This window comes from Ochotona curzoniae, unplaced genomic scaffold (genome assembly GCF_017591425.1).
Source record: "Ochotona curzoniae isolate NIBS_2020 unplaced genomic scaffold, NIBS_Ocur_1.0 contig_2723, whole genome shotgun sequence".
NCBI lineage: Eukaryota > Metazoa > Chordata > Mammalia > Lagomorpha > Ochotonidae > Ochotona > Ochotona curzoniae.
In genome coordinates, this window is record NW_024465573.1 from 12767810 (window position 1) to 12784813 (window position 17004).

The 17004-nt window shown below is 37.8% G+C and overlaps 2 protein-coding genes across 3 annotated transcripts in view; one reads left to right on the forward strand and one right to left on the reverse strand.

Annotated features, from left to right (window-relative positions):
* PDGFD (platelet derived growth factor D) overlaps positions 1-17004 on the reverse strand; it is a 217046-nt gene that overhangs the window by 100190 nt on the left and 99852 nt on the right. The window lies entirely within an intron of this gene.
* DDI1 (DNA damage inducible 1 homolog 1) lies at positions 12775-14282 on the forward strand. Its single transcript, XM_040977233.1, has one exon. It carries the CDS (start codon positions 12982-12984, stop codon positions 14179-14181), a length of 1200 nt encoding a protein of 399 aa, XP_040833167.1. The 5' UTR covers positions 12775-12981; the 3' UTR covers positions 14182-14282.

Here is a 17004-nt window from a genome sequence, read left to right on the forward strand (position 1 = left end):
ACAACATCTTGATTGCATTTTGATAATAGTTTTAAAGAAGCTTGCATTTTGTTGGATTTTTATTTTTTGATTATAACTATAGATTGATTTGATATCTTCAAAGAACAACTAACACAGCCTTCTTGGTAAAAAGTAATTAGTCTCATTCCTATTATGTTAAATAGAAGAAATTCCATTTTCTAATTGAAGTATCTTATATCCAAGATGACTCTAGTCATTTCAGAAGGGAATTTCAATATCCTAAAGGAACCTGATACTACACAAGTGAGAGTAAAGAACTGAGGCTAATTGCTGGATAATTTTGGTACATTATGTGTCCCATAAATGCAAATTGCATCGTATGCTTCTATTTGCCACCTTTTTTTTTTTTTCTAATTCAGGCTGTAGCACCTTTTGCTTCTATTTGCTTTAAACTCTCTATGAAGAAATAGTTTCAAAGTCCACTTTTAATATCAGAAACCACAAACACAGAGGGGTTGCTGCATTTTATGTCAGTCTACGGTCTGTACAGTTTAAATGTAAATGTGCAAATGGCAATTTACAATTAACTAAAGAACACTAGATCTAGTGTCTCTAAGTCACTGGGATGCAGGGCTCACCAAAGCTTTACATTCTAGATAAAGAACACAGCAGTAAAAGCATGAAACAAAAGCAAGTCTTCGTTCAAAGTTAATAGTATTTTAAGTTGTTTTAAAAAGTAAAAAGGAACTGCATAAAAATAAGATGCAGCTTGGCTGGGGTTGCTGAGATATTTAGTTCTATTTTGCTTATAGTCTTTAAGGGAAAAAAAAAAGATCAATGACATTGTCTTCTTCCTAGTCAACATCATAAATTGGCTCCCTGATTCTGAAAGTCAGAGTACGTGGTTACTCTGATTAATTCTTACACTCGGGAGACCTCAACAGAGACTTCTGTAAATAAATAGCAGAGTAATATTTTCCTAATGCAAAGAGAAAGTAAGAGAGCAGATCCACTGCTAAGCACATTTATAATGGAGATGCTAACATTCCCAAAACAATTCCATTAAAAGGCAGGAAGAGGCTAATAACTTGATACAATGCAGATGAGCTAAGATAAATTTTATTGCATCCTGGCTGCTAATTTAATTTTTCTAAGAAAAATAAAAGGCACATTGATTTATATTTGATTTGTTATTTTTTAATGCTTTTGTTTATCTGGTTTTGTTTTTCATTTTTCTGGTTGGAATACAATTAAATTCTATAGACAGATGGGTTTTTGCCATGCTAATTACCATCTGATCAATTAACTCAGCTGCTGTTTAGAATAGAAAAAGCTACAAAAACAACAATCTGGAAATTTTATATTCAATATGACAGTTGTAGAAATATTACCAATCATGCATAAAATTCATAAACTATCCAAATGATCATGTTGCATTTGTACAATGACCTTTAAAAAAGATTTTATGTATTTATTTTATTGGAAACCCAGATTCACAGAGAGAAGGATATATACAGAGAGAAAGATCTTTAATCTGCTGGTTTACTCCAAAAGTGGTCAAAATGGCTGCATCTGAACTGAACTGAAGCCACAAGCCAGGAGTTTATTCTTTTGCATTTCTCACATGGGTGCAGGGTCCCAAAGGCTTCGGGCTGTCCTCGACTGCTTTCCTAGGCCACAAGCAGGGAGCTGGATGGGAAATGGAGTAGCAGTGACATGAACTAGCACCAATATAGGATCCTGGTGCATGCAAGGCATGGATTTAGCTACTAGGCTACCGTGCCAGGTCCCATATAATGGACATTATATGTTCATTTGGAATACTTCAATGTACCTCAGTTTGATCAGACCATACATTGAATTCTGAGAAAAGAGACCTGGGCTATGTCTGGACAATGGCTGGGAGCAGCAGACATTTTGTACCTAGGTGGTACACAGACTATCACTCAGGGTCAGATGGTTAGGGAATCTCATGTTTTATGTGCACAGATCAGGATAATACAAACATTGGTTACTTGTCTACAGCTTTGGTATAAGATCTTAGGTAAATGCACAGCACCTCTACCATTTCTTTAAAACATATGAATTAGTTACATACAAGGACTTCAATAAATACGTGATGCCCTCTCTCCACATTTTCCCATTTTTCCCACAGGTTGAAAAACAACCACAGGTAAGACTGATGGGCAACAGGATAGCCGCATCTCAAGGTTTCTTAACCACATCCTTAGCAATGAAGGTGAAGTGAGAAAAAAAATCCCTAATCAAATTTCAATTCAGGCCACTGCCCAGAATTTCTAAGGATATAAAGCCTACTCTATGAGCAGCTCCGACCAGCTTTTGATTGCATAGCCATTTAGATAATCCTGAAGACAATGAAATAAAAAGTGTTACTTTAACCTTTAGCTCCTTCATAACAACTTGCAGAATAGCTTAAAGCCATAAAGTTATATGAAAACAAAATAAAGCCTATGAAAATGTAGCATGGGGCCTGGCATGATGGCCTAGTGGCTAAAGTCATCGCCTTGAATGTGCCAGGATCCTATATGGGCACTGGTTATAATCCTGGCAGCTCCATTTCCCATCCATCTCCCTGCTTGTGGCCTGGGAAAGCAGTCAAGGATGGCCCAAAACCTTAGGACGTGGGAGACCTGAAGGAGGTTATTGGCTCTTGGCTTTGGATCGACACAGAACCAGCCATTGTAGTCTCTTGGGGAGTGAATAATTAGACAGAAAATCTTCCTCTCTGTCTCTCCTTCTCTCTGTATATCTGACTTTGCAATAAAAATAAATACACCTAAAAAAAATTACATGGTTGCCTGCCTGAATGATTTGATCTACTACACTTTCTCTTGTCCTTTTGGTGATGATACAAGGTGTTGGCATCAAGGAAGGTAAACGCCTTATGGGATCTTCTTTTACACACTGTGACTGTGGTCACAAGTAATTCTGTTTAGAGGAACAAGGAGAAAGCTGTAGAATTCCCAGGAGAAAGTAATTAAAGCAGCAAACACTGTCAAAAGCCTGTCCCAAGGAACAGTCAGAGAAGTGTGTACTATTTTGCTATAGAAATTGAAGAGCTCTTGTGAAGAAGACACAAGAATTGAGCACTATTATTTGACAGCTGCAACTGACAGCCAGAATCTATTGTGAGGTGCACGGAAAAGCCATTTCAGGCACTTAGGCACAGTCAGATGTTATCATGTGGTGCTGGAGACCAATCAGCTGAACTCAATCAAATCCCCAAAACCCTGAAAGATGATAAACATGGTTGCTGCTTTAAGCTACTAAGTACTGGGATTCTTGATAAGATCAGGAGTTACAACAGGTCTACAGCCAAATGTAATTAGGAGGCATATCTGGGCTTATAAGAAAAAAACAACTTTCTAACAAACAGGATTATTCATCATTAGAGTTGGCAGAACCAACAAAAAGTGAACAATCCATTCTGGAACTGTTCAGCACAATTTAAGGAAGTTATCTGGGATGAGGTAATTTGGACTCCTCTGATACTAAGTCTCTCATTCTACTCTTTATTTTCCTGGCTGTGCTTTACTATCTTCAGGCTTTTCAATAATAAATTCCTAACATCAGCTTGCAAAAAAAATACAAATGAACACATGTAATTCTATTTATGTCTGGATGGGAGAGACTGCTTTTTGAAAAGGTTAAACTATGGAGTTTGTGTTCTGGCAGAACACATTAAGCTAGTCCTACAGCATGGGCATCCCTTATATTTGATGGTTCAAGTCCTGGCCATCCCACTTCTGATCCAGCTACCTGCTAACGCTCCAGGAAAAGCAGCAAAGGATGGCCTCATTATTTGGGACCTGCATCAATCTGATAAGCCCAGAAGCTCTTAGATTCGAGATTTGGTCTGGCCCATCTCTGGGTGCTGTGGTTACTTCGTGAGTGAACCAGAGGATGGAAGAACTCTCTTTGCTTCTCCCTCTGTGATAACTCAGCATCTTAAATAAATATATTTTTAAAGGAAAATATGTGTACTCTTTTCCCCACAGTTCTATTTATCCTTTTGTCCTCAGAGCTCCTACTTCATTGTTTTGCTCAAAGGAAGTGACTGTCAAATATTAACTGAGGAATTATTCAAAGGTTTCTGAGTGATCCTTCCCAACCTGATCAACCATGTAATCATTATTTTAAAATGAAATTTAAAAAAGAGCTTGTCTCTAAATGGCAAAGCACTTAATCATATAAATAGTCACTAATCCATAACATGCCTATTATGTATGAATGGGACCAGTCCTAAACACCACCAAACAATGATGCTGCTCTACACTGATTTTCTATTGGAACTGAATTTACAGAAAAGGATAAAGAGCAGAAAATTGTAGGAATCATAAGTAGATTATATCTACATGGAAAATAAATATTTGTATCAAACCATAGCTGCAGTAGTAAAACAAGACTCCAGGATTTTAGTGCGACAGCTTTCTGAAAATTCTTTGAAATATTTGCTTTTCATTCACTTGAAAGGCAAGGGGTGGGGGAGAGGGAGATGTAGAAAGAAACACACAGAGAGATTTTCCATATGTTAATTTACTCTGTGAATGTATCATCAAGGGATTGGCCAGAGTGAAGTCAGGAATCTGGAATGCCATCTGGATCTCCTACATGGGTGGCAGGGGTTCAAGCATTTGAGCCACCATCTGTTGCCTCCCGGAAGGAAAGGACATGGGATTACAATGGCCAAACCAATATGGAATGTGTACATACTAGCCTGATGTTTAAAGAACCTGACAGATGGACAGAGAGGTCAAGGTCTTCTGCCTATGAATCCATCCCCACAAAGAGCTGGAGTAGGTTGAACTCCATCTGGTCTCCCACACAGAGGGCAGAAATCCAAGTACTTGGATTACTTGCTGTCTCCACTTGCTGACTCCAACATGAAGTAACAGGAATCGGGATTGGAAGCATGGGTTACCAGGATCACGTTTTCTTAGTGTCAGCTTAACATGCTGTACCACAATGGCCACCTTCAGTCATACTGCTGAAACACACTTTTGTCCAAGTGGAACAAGCCAGTGTTTGTTTTTTGTTTCATTTTGTTTTTGTTTTTTTGGGGGGGGGCATTGAAAAGTTTCTGGTAGTTTACCAATATTAAGATTTCGTGCTGGGAACTTTAGAAGATATTTACAAACACACATGCATATACAAACATACACATGCACACACACAAACATCTCAAATATTTTAATGGAATAAAGATAGAATTTCTACAATAAGTGTAATACCTATTTTATAAAGCTGTTGGCTTGCAAATACTTTTTGCAAGATTCTGTCGTTGGTTTAGCTTTATTTGTTGGATTGCTCATGTAGGCAAACAATACATTCAGAACTAGAAATCTTTCCTGTCAACTATCTCGGAAAAGACAGGCACCTTGAGGTGACAAGAAGGAATTATTTGTTTATTTATTAGGGATAACATATGCCAGGGAATTAAACTATTCTTGTACTTTTAGGGTACAATATGAAGGCCTAAATACAATGACAAACTCATGTAGATGATAGCACTGGTATTGTCACAGAAGGATTATGGTGAAGGAATCAAAGTATATCTGAAGTTATGAACAGGTCACATTGATATTTCTATGCTAATGTGACACCAATTTTTAAATGAGGTTACTACAATTTAGCAAAAGATGAAAACAAACATGATTTTTCTGAACCAAAGTTGACTTCAAAATATAAGGCCCTATCATCATCAATACTATTTTTGTATTGAGGCTTGTATCCACATAGCAAGAGTAATGATACATAAATATTTTCTAAGATACATTGAACTTCAGCAAACAGCAAATGCCACTCACAAGATCATGAATCATTTTAATCTTATTTTTAATTTATTGCACTAACAAACTAAAATTTTCTCTCAAATATTATAAATTATCTTTAAGCTTTCAGTGACAAGGCACAATGATGTAGACCTGAGCAATTTGTTCAATAAGATTGTGACATTTAAAGGCACATGGAGCACAAAATCATAATAAATGTTCTTAAAAATAAGTGCATGCACATATGTAATGTAGATACAAGAGGTATTATTTTGGAAATGTCTAAAAAGTAAAGTCATCCACAAGTATTACCACATATTACTATGGCATATTTTAACATGCAATATATAACTTAAAATAACATTCTGCTCATGAAATTAATATGTTTGAATTAAAATTAAGTCTGACTTTATTTTCTTGCCATGGTTTAACTACTGTACATGCTACGTAATGACATTTCCCCCAAAAAATAAAAAGTTTTATTTATTTGGCAAAATGACAGACAGGAGAATGGGAGAGAATCCAAAAGAACTTGAGAGCAAAGTCTGATGGTTCATTCCCCAAATGTCTTCACTGCCAGGACCAGGTCAGGATGAAATCAGGAATCTGGAAGTCCATTTGAGTCTCCCTGTGGGTTGTAGGAACTTGGGCCACTTGGGCAACCATCTGCTATCTCCAAGGAATATTAGCAGAACATTGGATTAGAGGTATGCAGAAGTATAGGATTCAAACACTCCCGTTGTGGCATACAGATAGCCCAACCAACGGCTTAACCAACTGTGTCACAACACCAAACTATAATAATGGCATTTAAACAAGTACTTATTTTTTAAAAGAATATTTATTTTGCTTTTTAAAACAATAAATACTCTTTTTAAGCCTCAACTGACTCTATCTTGATTGGAATTGTTAATCATTTAGATCCTTTTGCTGCATTAACATTTTAGAAAAGACAAATTATAAAATATATTTTGTGCTTTTATTTAAAAAAAAAACTTTGGGATTATTTACTTGTTGAGTATGAAGTTAGAGTCCTCTTTTCTATTTTCTGGATGTTTAGGCTACACAATGAGAATTGATTTTCTGAGTGATAGCCTGGAGACCTTGCAGAGTCTCACTTGTCAAAGAAAGATTCAATTATGTTCTTAAATGGTACTTACCAAGGAAGAAAAGGAAGAGATTATACTTTAAGAACTTTCTGAGAAAAAACTGCAATAACCTTCAGTTACCCACATCAGTCAGATCATCTACTTCTCCCAAGTCTGTGTGATAAAGATTTATGAAATTGCAAAAATGTATACTTGGTAGTATTTATATGTACTCCCAGTTATCTTCAAATTTACTAAGTGAATAGACATGTTTTAAAAAGTTAAGTTTTGATTTAGGAAAATTGTACACACAGTATTTGATTGATCAACAGTGTTGAGTAAAACAAAAGGATCAATGTATTAACAGAAGTACTTAACATTTCTAAGAGACGACGTCTCCATGCTGTCTGCAAACAGCAGTTAAAGCCTTGGATGGGTGGCCACACAACAGAATTCGGAGGACTCTTGCTAAACTTGACATCCTCTAATCTATAAAATAGTGACTGCTAGCTGACCAGTCCTTGAGCTTTTTGCTTTTCAACATATGTTCCCAGAAAAATGATATAAACACAAAGAGCCCTCAACAGTAAAAAGAGTACAGCAGGGCAACAAAGCACGCCATGTGAAGTGTAATTATGTTCAATATTGAGGCAATGGTAATATTGATAAGTTGTACTTTTTCTTAACTTGGACCTTCAATGCTACCATCATCTCCGAAACTTATTCTGGTTTAAGAACAAAATGTCCAAAACTACTGGGGAGGAGGGTGAGGAAGTAATACTGAATCTAAGTCCTATTGGCTTCTCATTCTGTTCTTTAGCATGGTGCTTTGCACAGGAATCTAGTATCACTATTGGTTCAAGCTTTGTGAGAAATCATTATTGATCTCAGATGAATCTGTAAGACCTACACAAGACACTAACTTAGTATTGTTGGATCAAAGTGCCATTTCCCCTGAGATACTGAAAAATAATTCTAAAATAACTCAGGAGCATTCCTGAAGGGGGAAGTTTCATGCTAAGCTGTTTTTCTAACATTTTAAATGAAAATCCTCCGTACCCTGAAGCTCTGGCTTTTCAATTATAATTGCTAAGACGAGCCACCTTTTCCCTCACGTGGTCCTTTTCCCCCCTTTACCCAGCCCACCAATGCATGGCTGGTTCCTTATTACCTAAGCCCTATGTGTGCAGGAAGCCTTCCCAGCCAAAACAGCACTATCTTTATTCTCCAGACCAACTAATTTCTCCTGCACTCTGCAGGTTTCTATTGTGATTTTTGTGTGAAGTATCCTCTTTGACACTCTAAGCTTCCTTAAAAATACACACTGTATATAATATTGTTCATATTGAATTTAGCATGTTTCACACAAAGTGGATATTTAGTGAACATTTCTAATAGTCACTAATATGTCTGAAAATACTATAATTATAGCATTGAATGCCACACAATTTTACAGTCTAGAAAAACACATGAGGAAAAGGAAACAAAAGTTTGATAGAACATCCTTCTCTTTGTAATGGTGCAGACTTTTACAAAGAGAAAACGTGAATGGGAGTTGAGACAGGAAGAGGATTTTCAATATCCTTTGGCCCCTAAGTGTATAGCTGGATGTGAGAGATTATCACAATGGAAAACAATTTGTGAAATACAGTGAAAAATAAATGATACTCAAGAATGACTACCCAATCATAATTTTTCTGGAAAGACCTCTTAACTCTTTCCCTGAGAGCCATTCCGTTGGTGTATGCCTATAGATGATGGTGGCTGCAGCTAGGTCACAACGTGGCACTGCTGGCCCAAATCATGGCATTTACAGTGAATTTTCCTACTGAATCAATGCCAAAACTGTCATCACAAAAGTTTGTCTTTGTTATCACTTTAGGGCAATAGCCAGTTTCTAACCTGTCTTTCCATTTTAAAGATTCTTTCTGTTATTCATACACTGTTTCTTCAACCCTTGCTACACCTTTAAGTAAACATGTCCTACCCATTTTACTTAATCAGCATTACTGCTTGGCTTTAGTTCTCTCATGCACTTTCAGATCCTAGCAACAGTTGGTCCCCTGAAATACTGACAAAGCCTGAAACTATTGAAAACAGGCTCTCCTGCCACCTCTATTTGTTGCAGAAACATTTTATGTTAAGTGAATAAAATGCCAAAAATTCAAGAATATCTGCTTCAAATTATTTGCATGCACATTTTTTCAATAAGATAAGCTCTTCATTTATTTTTTAGCAGGAAGAAAATTAGAAATTTACAATGCCATGAAGTTAAATAACATGCTACTAGATATGACAGTCTCCATCACACAGTGGTTGTTTATCCCCTTAAATGAAAGTCACAAAAAAGAAAAAAAAACCAACAGGAAGAAAAAAAGAAATTAAAAACACCACAAAGTTAAATAACATGCTACTAAATGACTAATATGTCACTGAAGAAACGAAAAAGAAAATCAATAATGTTCTTGAAGAAAATGATGCTACTGCATGATCTATGAGCCACTGAAGAATTTAATAAGGAAGTGTTTTGAAGACAAGAAACTAAAAAAAAAAAATAAAAATCCATGAGATTCAGTTTCCACTCATCTTTGTTGGAGAGATATGTATCCTGTAACCAACAAATAGATAAGTTCTGTTTTTTAAATCTAGTCTACTAATCTGTCATTTGATTAATAAGTTTAAGCCATTTACATTCAGGATTAATAAAATAGGTGGTAATTTGGTTCTGTCATTTTAGGAATGGGTTGTTCATTGGTTTAGTCTTCTGCTGTCATTTTACTGGGATGTTCTTCACATTTGCCTTTGGTTTTGGTGGGTGCTTTCCTTTTCTCTGTCAAGAGAACATCTTGAAGTATCATTTGTAGGGCAGGTTTGGAAGAGGCTTATTCTTTTAACTTTTCTTTACTGTGGAAGAATTTTATTTCATTTTCAAAGACAAATGAAAACTTTTCTGGGTACGTTATCCTGGGTCAACAATTTTTTGCTTTTTGCACCTGGAATGTGTAGCTCCATTCTCTTCTGGCCTGTAGAGGTTCCTGTGAGAGGTCTCCTGTGAGTTTAATTGGCATTCCTTTATATGTCAACTGTTTTTTTTTTTTTCATGTGCACATTTAAGGGTCTTTTCCTTATGCTGAATTGAAGAGAGCTTGATTATCATCAGTCATGGTGAATATCATTTTTGATCAACCCGGTTGGGAGTTCTGTGCCTCTCCTGGATGTCCTTTCCTAATTCTTTCCCTAGATTAGGGAGATTTCCCTTTATTATTTCATTAAATACAGTTGTAAACCCAGCTTCAGCTTCTCTTTCTGCACCTTCCAGTACTTCCATTACTCTTATATTTGGCCTTTTAATAGTGTCTTTCAATCCTTGAATACTGGTTTTTTTTGGGCCTGATCCAGCTCTACTTCCAGCTTTTTCTTTGTTTGCCCCTGGTGATAGGAAATATCTTCTAATTTGGGGATTTTTTTTTTCTTCTGCCTCCTTCATTCTATTTTGGAGACTCTACTCTGTACTTTTAGTATGCTCCACTGTATTCTTCATTTCTGTTATATCAGCTTTCATTTGATTCATTTCCAATGTGTCATATTCCTTTATATTCCTTGAATTTCTTGAATGCTTGCTTTACATGTTTCTTGTTGTTGATTGCAAGTTTTATAACAAGTGTTTTGAATTCTGTATCACTGATTTTCTCCAAGTCTTCCTCAGTTAACTCTGATGTTGGCTAAGGGTTTTGCTTCTTTGCAGAGGAGTCTTCAATAATATTCATTGTGCCTCTGTCTCTTCCTTTGCTCTTGGGCATTGTGCTTCTGGTTATCAGATTTTTCTCCTTGGGTCACATTTCTAAGCTCTGTCACCCACAGGTCTACAGTTCGATTTTTCTTATTGCAGTTGATACACAGCTCTTTGTTTGCAGTAAGTTGTGCCACTCCATCCAGCGAGTTCCAGGTCTGGGTTCTTATGTTACATTTCCACCATGGTCTCTGCAGCCCCATTCCTGGCTCACCAGTCTCTACCTCCTGTGATACTGTGCTGAGGCTGCACAATTGTCTGTACAAACTTTATCCCATTTCCAGTTGGAGCAGTTCCCAGGATTGGGAGATGCCAGTTGTCCTATATAGCTAGGTGGTTGTTGGTACTGATCTGACCATAATCTTTTGGGTGTTAGGTCTGAGAGCCACATGAACCTATTTTGACCTGTATGATGCCAAAGTTGGTATTATTATCCCTGTGGGACTAGTGCAATGCACTGAGCTCAGTGAGTTCATTCCCAGCTCAGCACATGTACAACTCACTGTTGTCCCTGCAATCTTAGCGATTTTTCCATACTGTACAAAATTGTACCTGAAGTGCCACTACTAGAGTTCTTGATCTTCTGGCCGTCATGTCTGAGGGCTACCCAGACCTATCTTGGGTGAAACCTGTAGCATACCATATTGTTGCAGTTCACTGAGCCAGAAATGAATTCATGCTCAGCTCAGTGCATGCACAGTCCTGTCCCATGGCCTTTGCCTCCCTACACAAAATGGTGCCCAATTCGGCTCTAGGAGGTGTACTGGGTTGTGAATTCTACTCTGTTCCTATACCATCTTTCTGGGACCTGCCACTTTGACTCTGCTCCTGATCAAATCAAACAAACCAGCAGGATGGGAAGTTTTTTGTCTGGGTTCACCTCCTGAGCTCCTGTTGAATGTCCCTTCCCACCTTGTTGCTGGTGGAGTTCAAATTGTCATTCGCTTGATGCTGCTGGGGTATTAGTCACTGCAACACCACACCATTGTGTTTGTTGCTTTCCTGTGTCTGTTAGTCTTCAGGTACCCCTCTGATGTCATTCTGTCCTCTCCGAGTTCCTGGAATGTGTCCCCTCTTCTAATCACACTGGCTAATGTTTCTCAGTCTGTTTAAACGTGTCCTTAACCATACCACCACCCCAATTCTCCCATGTATTCTTTTCCCCTTTGCTTGTTTTCTTCTCCTTTCATCTTCTATCTATATTGCAATTTCCTCTCTTATTTTCTTTACTTTAAAGATTTATTTTTACTCAAAAGATATTTACAGAGAGAGAATGTCCACCTACTGGTTCAATCTAAAAATAGTTGCAAGAACAAGAGTTGAGTTGAGCTGAAGCTGGAAGCTAGGAGCTTCGTTTGGGTTTCCAACATTGGGTTTTGGGCACAACGCCTTGGGCCATCCTCTACCACTTTCACAGGCCATTAACAAAAAGTTAGATCAAAATGAAGAAGCTCAGACGGGAACCAGTGCCCAGAACGGATACTGGCATGGCAGGTGGACAATCACTGTGCTATACCAGAGTTTTCATAAATAAACTAACAATTTCTGTAGTTTGGTATGCTATCACCAAAATCATATACGCAATTCCATTGCATTGATGGTTTCATTTTATCCAAAAGTTAATTGAGTTGTTATCTTTATCCATGTACTTCCTTATGTCTGGAGTAGTTTGTAACACTTTTCACCAGGAAAATGTCATTATTCAACATACAGATTTTCTACTTTTCCTAAAAGAAAATCTTCTATTCATAGCACTAAAGGCAGTAACTGAGCAAGCCTTTGTAAACATACTTCTCTCTGATAGTGTTATTTTTCCACTTCTCATTCATTCCTTTCTAGAATCAGATCTTCAATAGTAGGTGGCAAGTCAGGTGTATCTTTCCTGACAAGCAAGTAGCATGATAGGAAACAATCCCTTACTGTTTGGGGGATTAGTAAAAGTGAATAAAATACATTTCTAAGATGAATCAATTGAATTATAATATGTTTCTTAAGAAGAGATGAAATTATATTTGTTCATATCCAGTTTAAAATAGTGTATGAGAGTTGGCATTGGAATCTGATGTCTTTGAAGAATTTTGTTTCCATAGAAATAAGAATCTAAGTTCCAAACAGCACACACACCAATGAACTTAGGAACGCAACAAGTTACCTCCAAGATCCATGGGCTCCACAGCAGGTGCTGAGACTGGGAGGCACCCCTAACCAGCAAGTGGCTAAGCCTCCCTTGGAGGTAAATAAACAACACACCAAGTCACCAGAAGCCACCAAATCATCATCAGAGACCAACCCAGTCAGTGAGTGAACCACCCAATGCTCTCTGCCCATCTGTCCCTGCTGGACCCATGACATGCTGGTCACTGTGTACTGCGTCCGGAGGGACCTCTCGGAGGTAACCTTCTCCCTCCAGGTCAGCCCTGACTTTGAGCTCCATGACTTCCGAGTCCTTTGTGAGACAGAATCCAGAATCCCTGCCGAGGAGATGCAGATCATTTACATGGAGAGACTCCTGGCTGATGACCACTGTTCCCTGGGCTCCTATGGCCTCAAAGATGGTGATGTCATCGTACTACTTCAGAAGGAGAATGTGGGACCCTGGCCTCCAGGACGGACTCTGAACCAGCCTCGAATGGACTTCAATGGGATTGCAGTGCCTGGGACATCGAATTCTCGGTGGCAGCAGCCACCACCATGGGGACCTTCTGCTCACCAGTCCCATGGCTTGGCCTCTGGAGAGAAGATGGTATCTGCTCAAGACCTGAACAACCCCGCCTTAGTCCGTAGCATGTTACTGTCCAATCCCCACGATCTGTCTCTGCTGAAGGAACGCAACCCTTCCTTGGCAGAAGCTCTGCTCAGTGGGAATCTTGAAACATTTTCTCAGGTCTTGATGGAGCAGCAGAGGGAAAGGGCCCAGAGAGAGCAAGAGAGGCTTCGCCTCTACACTGCTGACCCATTCGATAGGGAAGCTCAAGCCAGGATAGAAGAAGAGATCCGACAGCAGAACATTGAAGAAAACATGAATATAGCAATGGAGGAGGCCCCTGAGAGTTTTGGACAAGTGGCCATGCTCTACATAAACTGCAAAGTGAATGGACATCCTTTGAAGGCTTTTGTTGACTCAGGTGCCCAGATGACCATCATGAGCCAAGCTTGCGCAGAGAGATGTAACATAATAAGACTAGTAGATCGACGGTGGGCTGGAGTGGCAAAAGGAGTGGGCACACAAAGAATTATCGGCCGTGTTCATTTAGCGCAGATTCAAATCGAAGGAGACTTCTTGCAATGCTCTTTCTCTATTCTGGAGGAACAGCCCATGGATATGCTTCTTGGACTGGATATGCTCAAGAGGCATCAGTGTTCCATTGATTTAAAGAAAAATGTGCTGGTGATCGGCACCACTGGCACACAGACGCCCTTTCTTCCTGAGGGAGAGTTACCCCTCTGTGCTAAACTGGTAAGTGATACTGGGCAAGAAGAGTCTACAGAGAAGGAGGCAACAAACACCATTAAGCATTCATTCAAGGATTCAGGACGCAAAAAGCATTGAAGTGGGTTACAAGTGTGTCATCAACTTAAGGGTGCCTCAGGTCCTGAAAATTATAAGATATGAGTTCACAGGCAATCATTAAAAACATCAGTAACAACCAACCTGGGTAGATTAATCTCAGATGGGTATTCACACAGATGCTCACTTCTAGGTCCTGTCTTCACTTTCCATTTCTCTTATTCCAAGAGTAGTGAACCTCACTCTGGGAAGGCTCTTAAGGAAGCAGCAGGCTTCCTGGTAATCCCAGAAAAGGAAATCCAGCTTCTTCCTAGCAGACTGCAGGGTGGCTTGTTTCAACTAACGCATTATGCAGACATCCAGGGAAACACCCACTGCTGCAGAATTTATGAGGAATCAACATAAGTCTCACACCGCCACTCTTTACATATATAATGTGCAGAAACAGATGTCCATTCATGGTTTTCTTTGGGGAAGGCTTTAGAAATGATGGGTCAATGATACTCTTTTAAAACTGTATGTTGAAATATGTAAATGAGATGATACACAGTTGTCATTCAGCTCTCCAATCCATTCTGACATAGCTATAATCTCCTACTGTGTGTGGTGGGAAATGGGGCATCCTAAAATGGCACCTAGAGAAAAGGTGCCACACTACCTTTTGCCATCAGATGCAAGGGGAAAGACTTAAGGAGAAAGATTCATCGGACTGACATACTAGAAATGATAGTGGTTTCTAAGTCAAGAAGTTGAGGCCCTAGTCCTATATTACTAAGACAAGTCACTTCATCTATTTTCAGATTCATGTGCATTATCCACAGATCATTTAGGCTGGGTGAGCCACTTTCAAAGTGCCAAAACCATGTTATGACCCACTTTTTGTTCTTTTTGCTACAAACCACTTTTCCAAAGTCAACAGAAAAAAAGCATTCTTTCCTTCCAGGTGCCATCAGTTTACCTTCCGTTTTCTTCTGCCTTATAGGTGTATCCTTGGTCACATTCTCTAATCTGCTGGACTCAATGTTAAGATCCATTTATGCAAAATACAGACTTGCAAATAAACCATGGGAAAATGCAACACCAAATGATGTTCAATGTCAACAAAACTTTAATGTGTAGCCTATGAGGATAATTGATCCAATAATGACAGTCTAAAAATTACAGAATGGTTAAGGCAGAAGAAACTTCACATAATATCAAATGATCTTAGTGACCATATCTTCTCATTAGGAACCTGCCTTCTGGGATGGCCATAGTGGTTTTAAACAAATCTCAGGTGTTCTTTCTTACTTTAGGCTAAAATCTATTGTTCTTATTTTTTTTATAAATATTGTAATTTACAGGCTGCATTTTATTTTATTTTTGTTCAATTTATAAATTTGGCAGTTGAAACTATAATTCAATAACACTGCTATCTTTATCAGGTATGTAATTAATTGTCCTTGATGCCCAAAAGCCTACTTTTTCACTGCTTTTTAATGAAATGTTGCTTCACTTGTAAGCAATGCATTTTTAAAATTTGTTTATGTGAAAGACAAAATATCAAAGAAAAATCTTTCATTTGCTGGTTCACTTTCTTCCTTTTGAACTTTTTTACTTTTTCTTTTAAATTTTATGATACAACTCCCTAAACTTGGATATTTCCCTTACCTTTCTCAAAACTCCCTCCTCCCATGATTTCCTTTAACTTCCTATAATGTAGCCTTTTCTGTTGCTTTTGCTAACACCACAGTCATTCCTCCTGCTGGCAGGAAATCCTTTTAATACATGAAATCAATGTCAGACTTAATATTCCTTTTTGTAGGCTTTTTAAAAATTCTTTGTTTCCTGCAAAATAAGCTCAGAATCTATTTAAAACTTCTTTCATGATTTTTTGGACATAATCCAACTTACCAAAAATATTACTTGTGTGTATGGATGGGTAAATTAAAAGTGGCTTTATTGAACTGAAAAGGCATGACCTCAAAAAATCAATAAACAAAGTGAATTAAGTAATGTTTTTATTGATCAATCTCTAAAATTGTCCTTCAAATTGGAAAGAATTTTAAAATTATTTCCATGGATTTAAAAATTTTGATGTAGTCATATATGTGTGTGTAGGGGTGTGTGTGTGTGAGAGAGAGCTAATCAATTAAACTTTAAATGGATCATTTTTGGTAAAAGGCAACATCTTTTGTTTGTCTTCTATGCAACTCAGATATATAACGCACTTTACATGTATTATTGATATGTCTCCTCAGAATAAACCTAAAAATAATCATAATTACCCTCATTTCACAAATGCGTAATGAGATTTAGAAGTAGAAACATTAAAAGGTTCAAAGAATTTTTAAATACACTACATTTTACATTGGGATTCAGTTACAAAAACACACACATGCAATCATAAACAGATATGTAACAGGGGACTTCAGCTTATAGAAACTGCATATCAGGATGGAAACTACATAGGAATATCCAAAATTTTTGGCACAAGAATTGCATTAAATTGTTATCTGAACAGGACTTAGTTTGGGGCAGTAACACATGTAAGACATTAATTTGCTAACAAAAAAACAAAGATGGAGAAAACAAAAAACCCTTATCAGTTCAATACGAATTGTGCAAACAATGAAGTGAGAACAAATCCAACTTACAGTGAAGTTTGGGTATAAGAATCCCAAAAGTGCAAATATATGTGCTCTCTGATATAAGACAACACTCATACAAAATACAATATAGATACGCAGGTAAACAACTAAATATGTATATTCTCATAGATGAACTGTATAATGGAGATTAGCAGACCAGCAAGTGAAGATATATTGCAGTAGACATCTCTCCCCCAAATAAAAGGAGGATTCCCGAATATTTAAATATACCTCG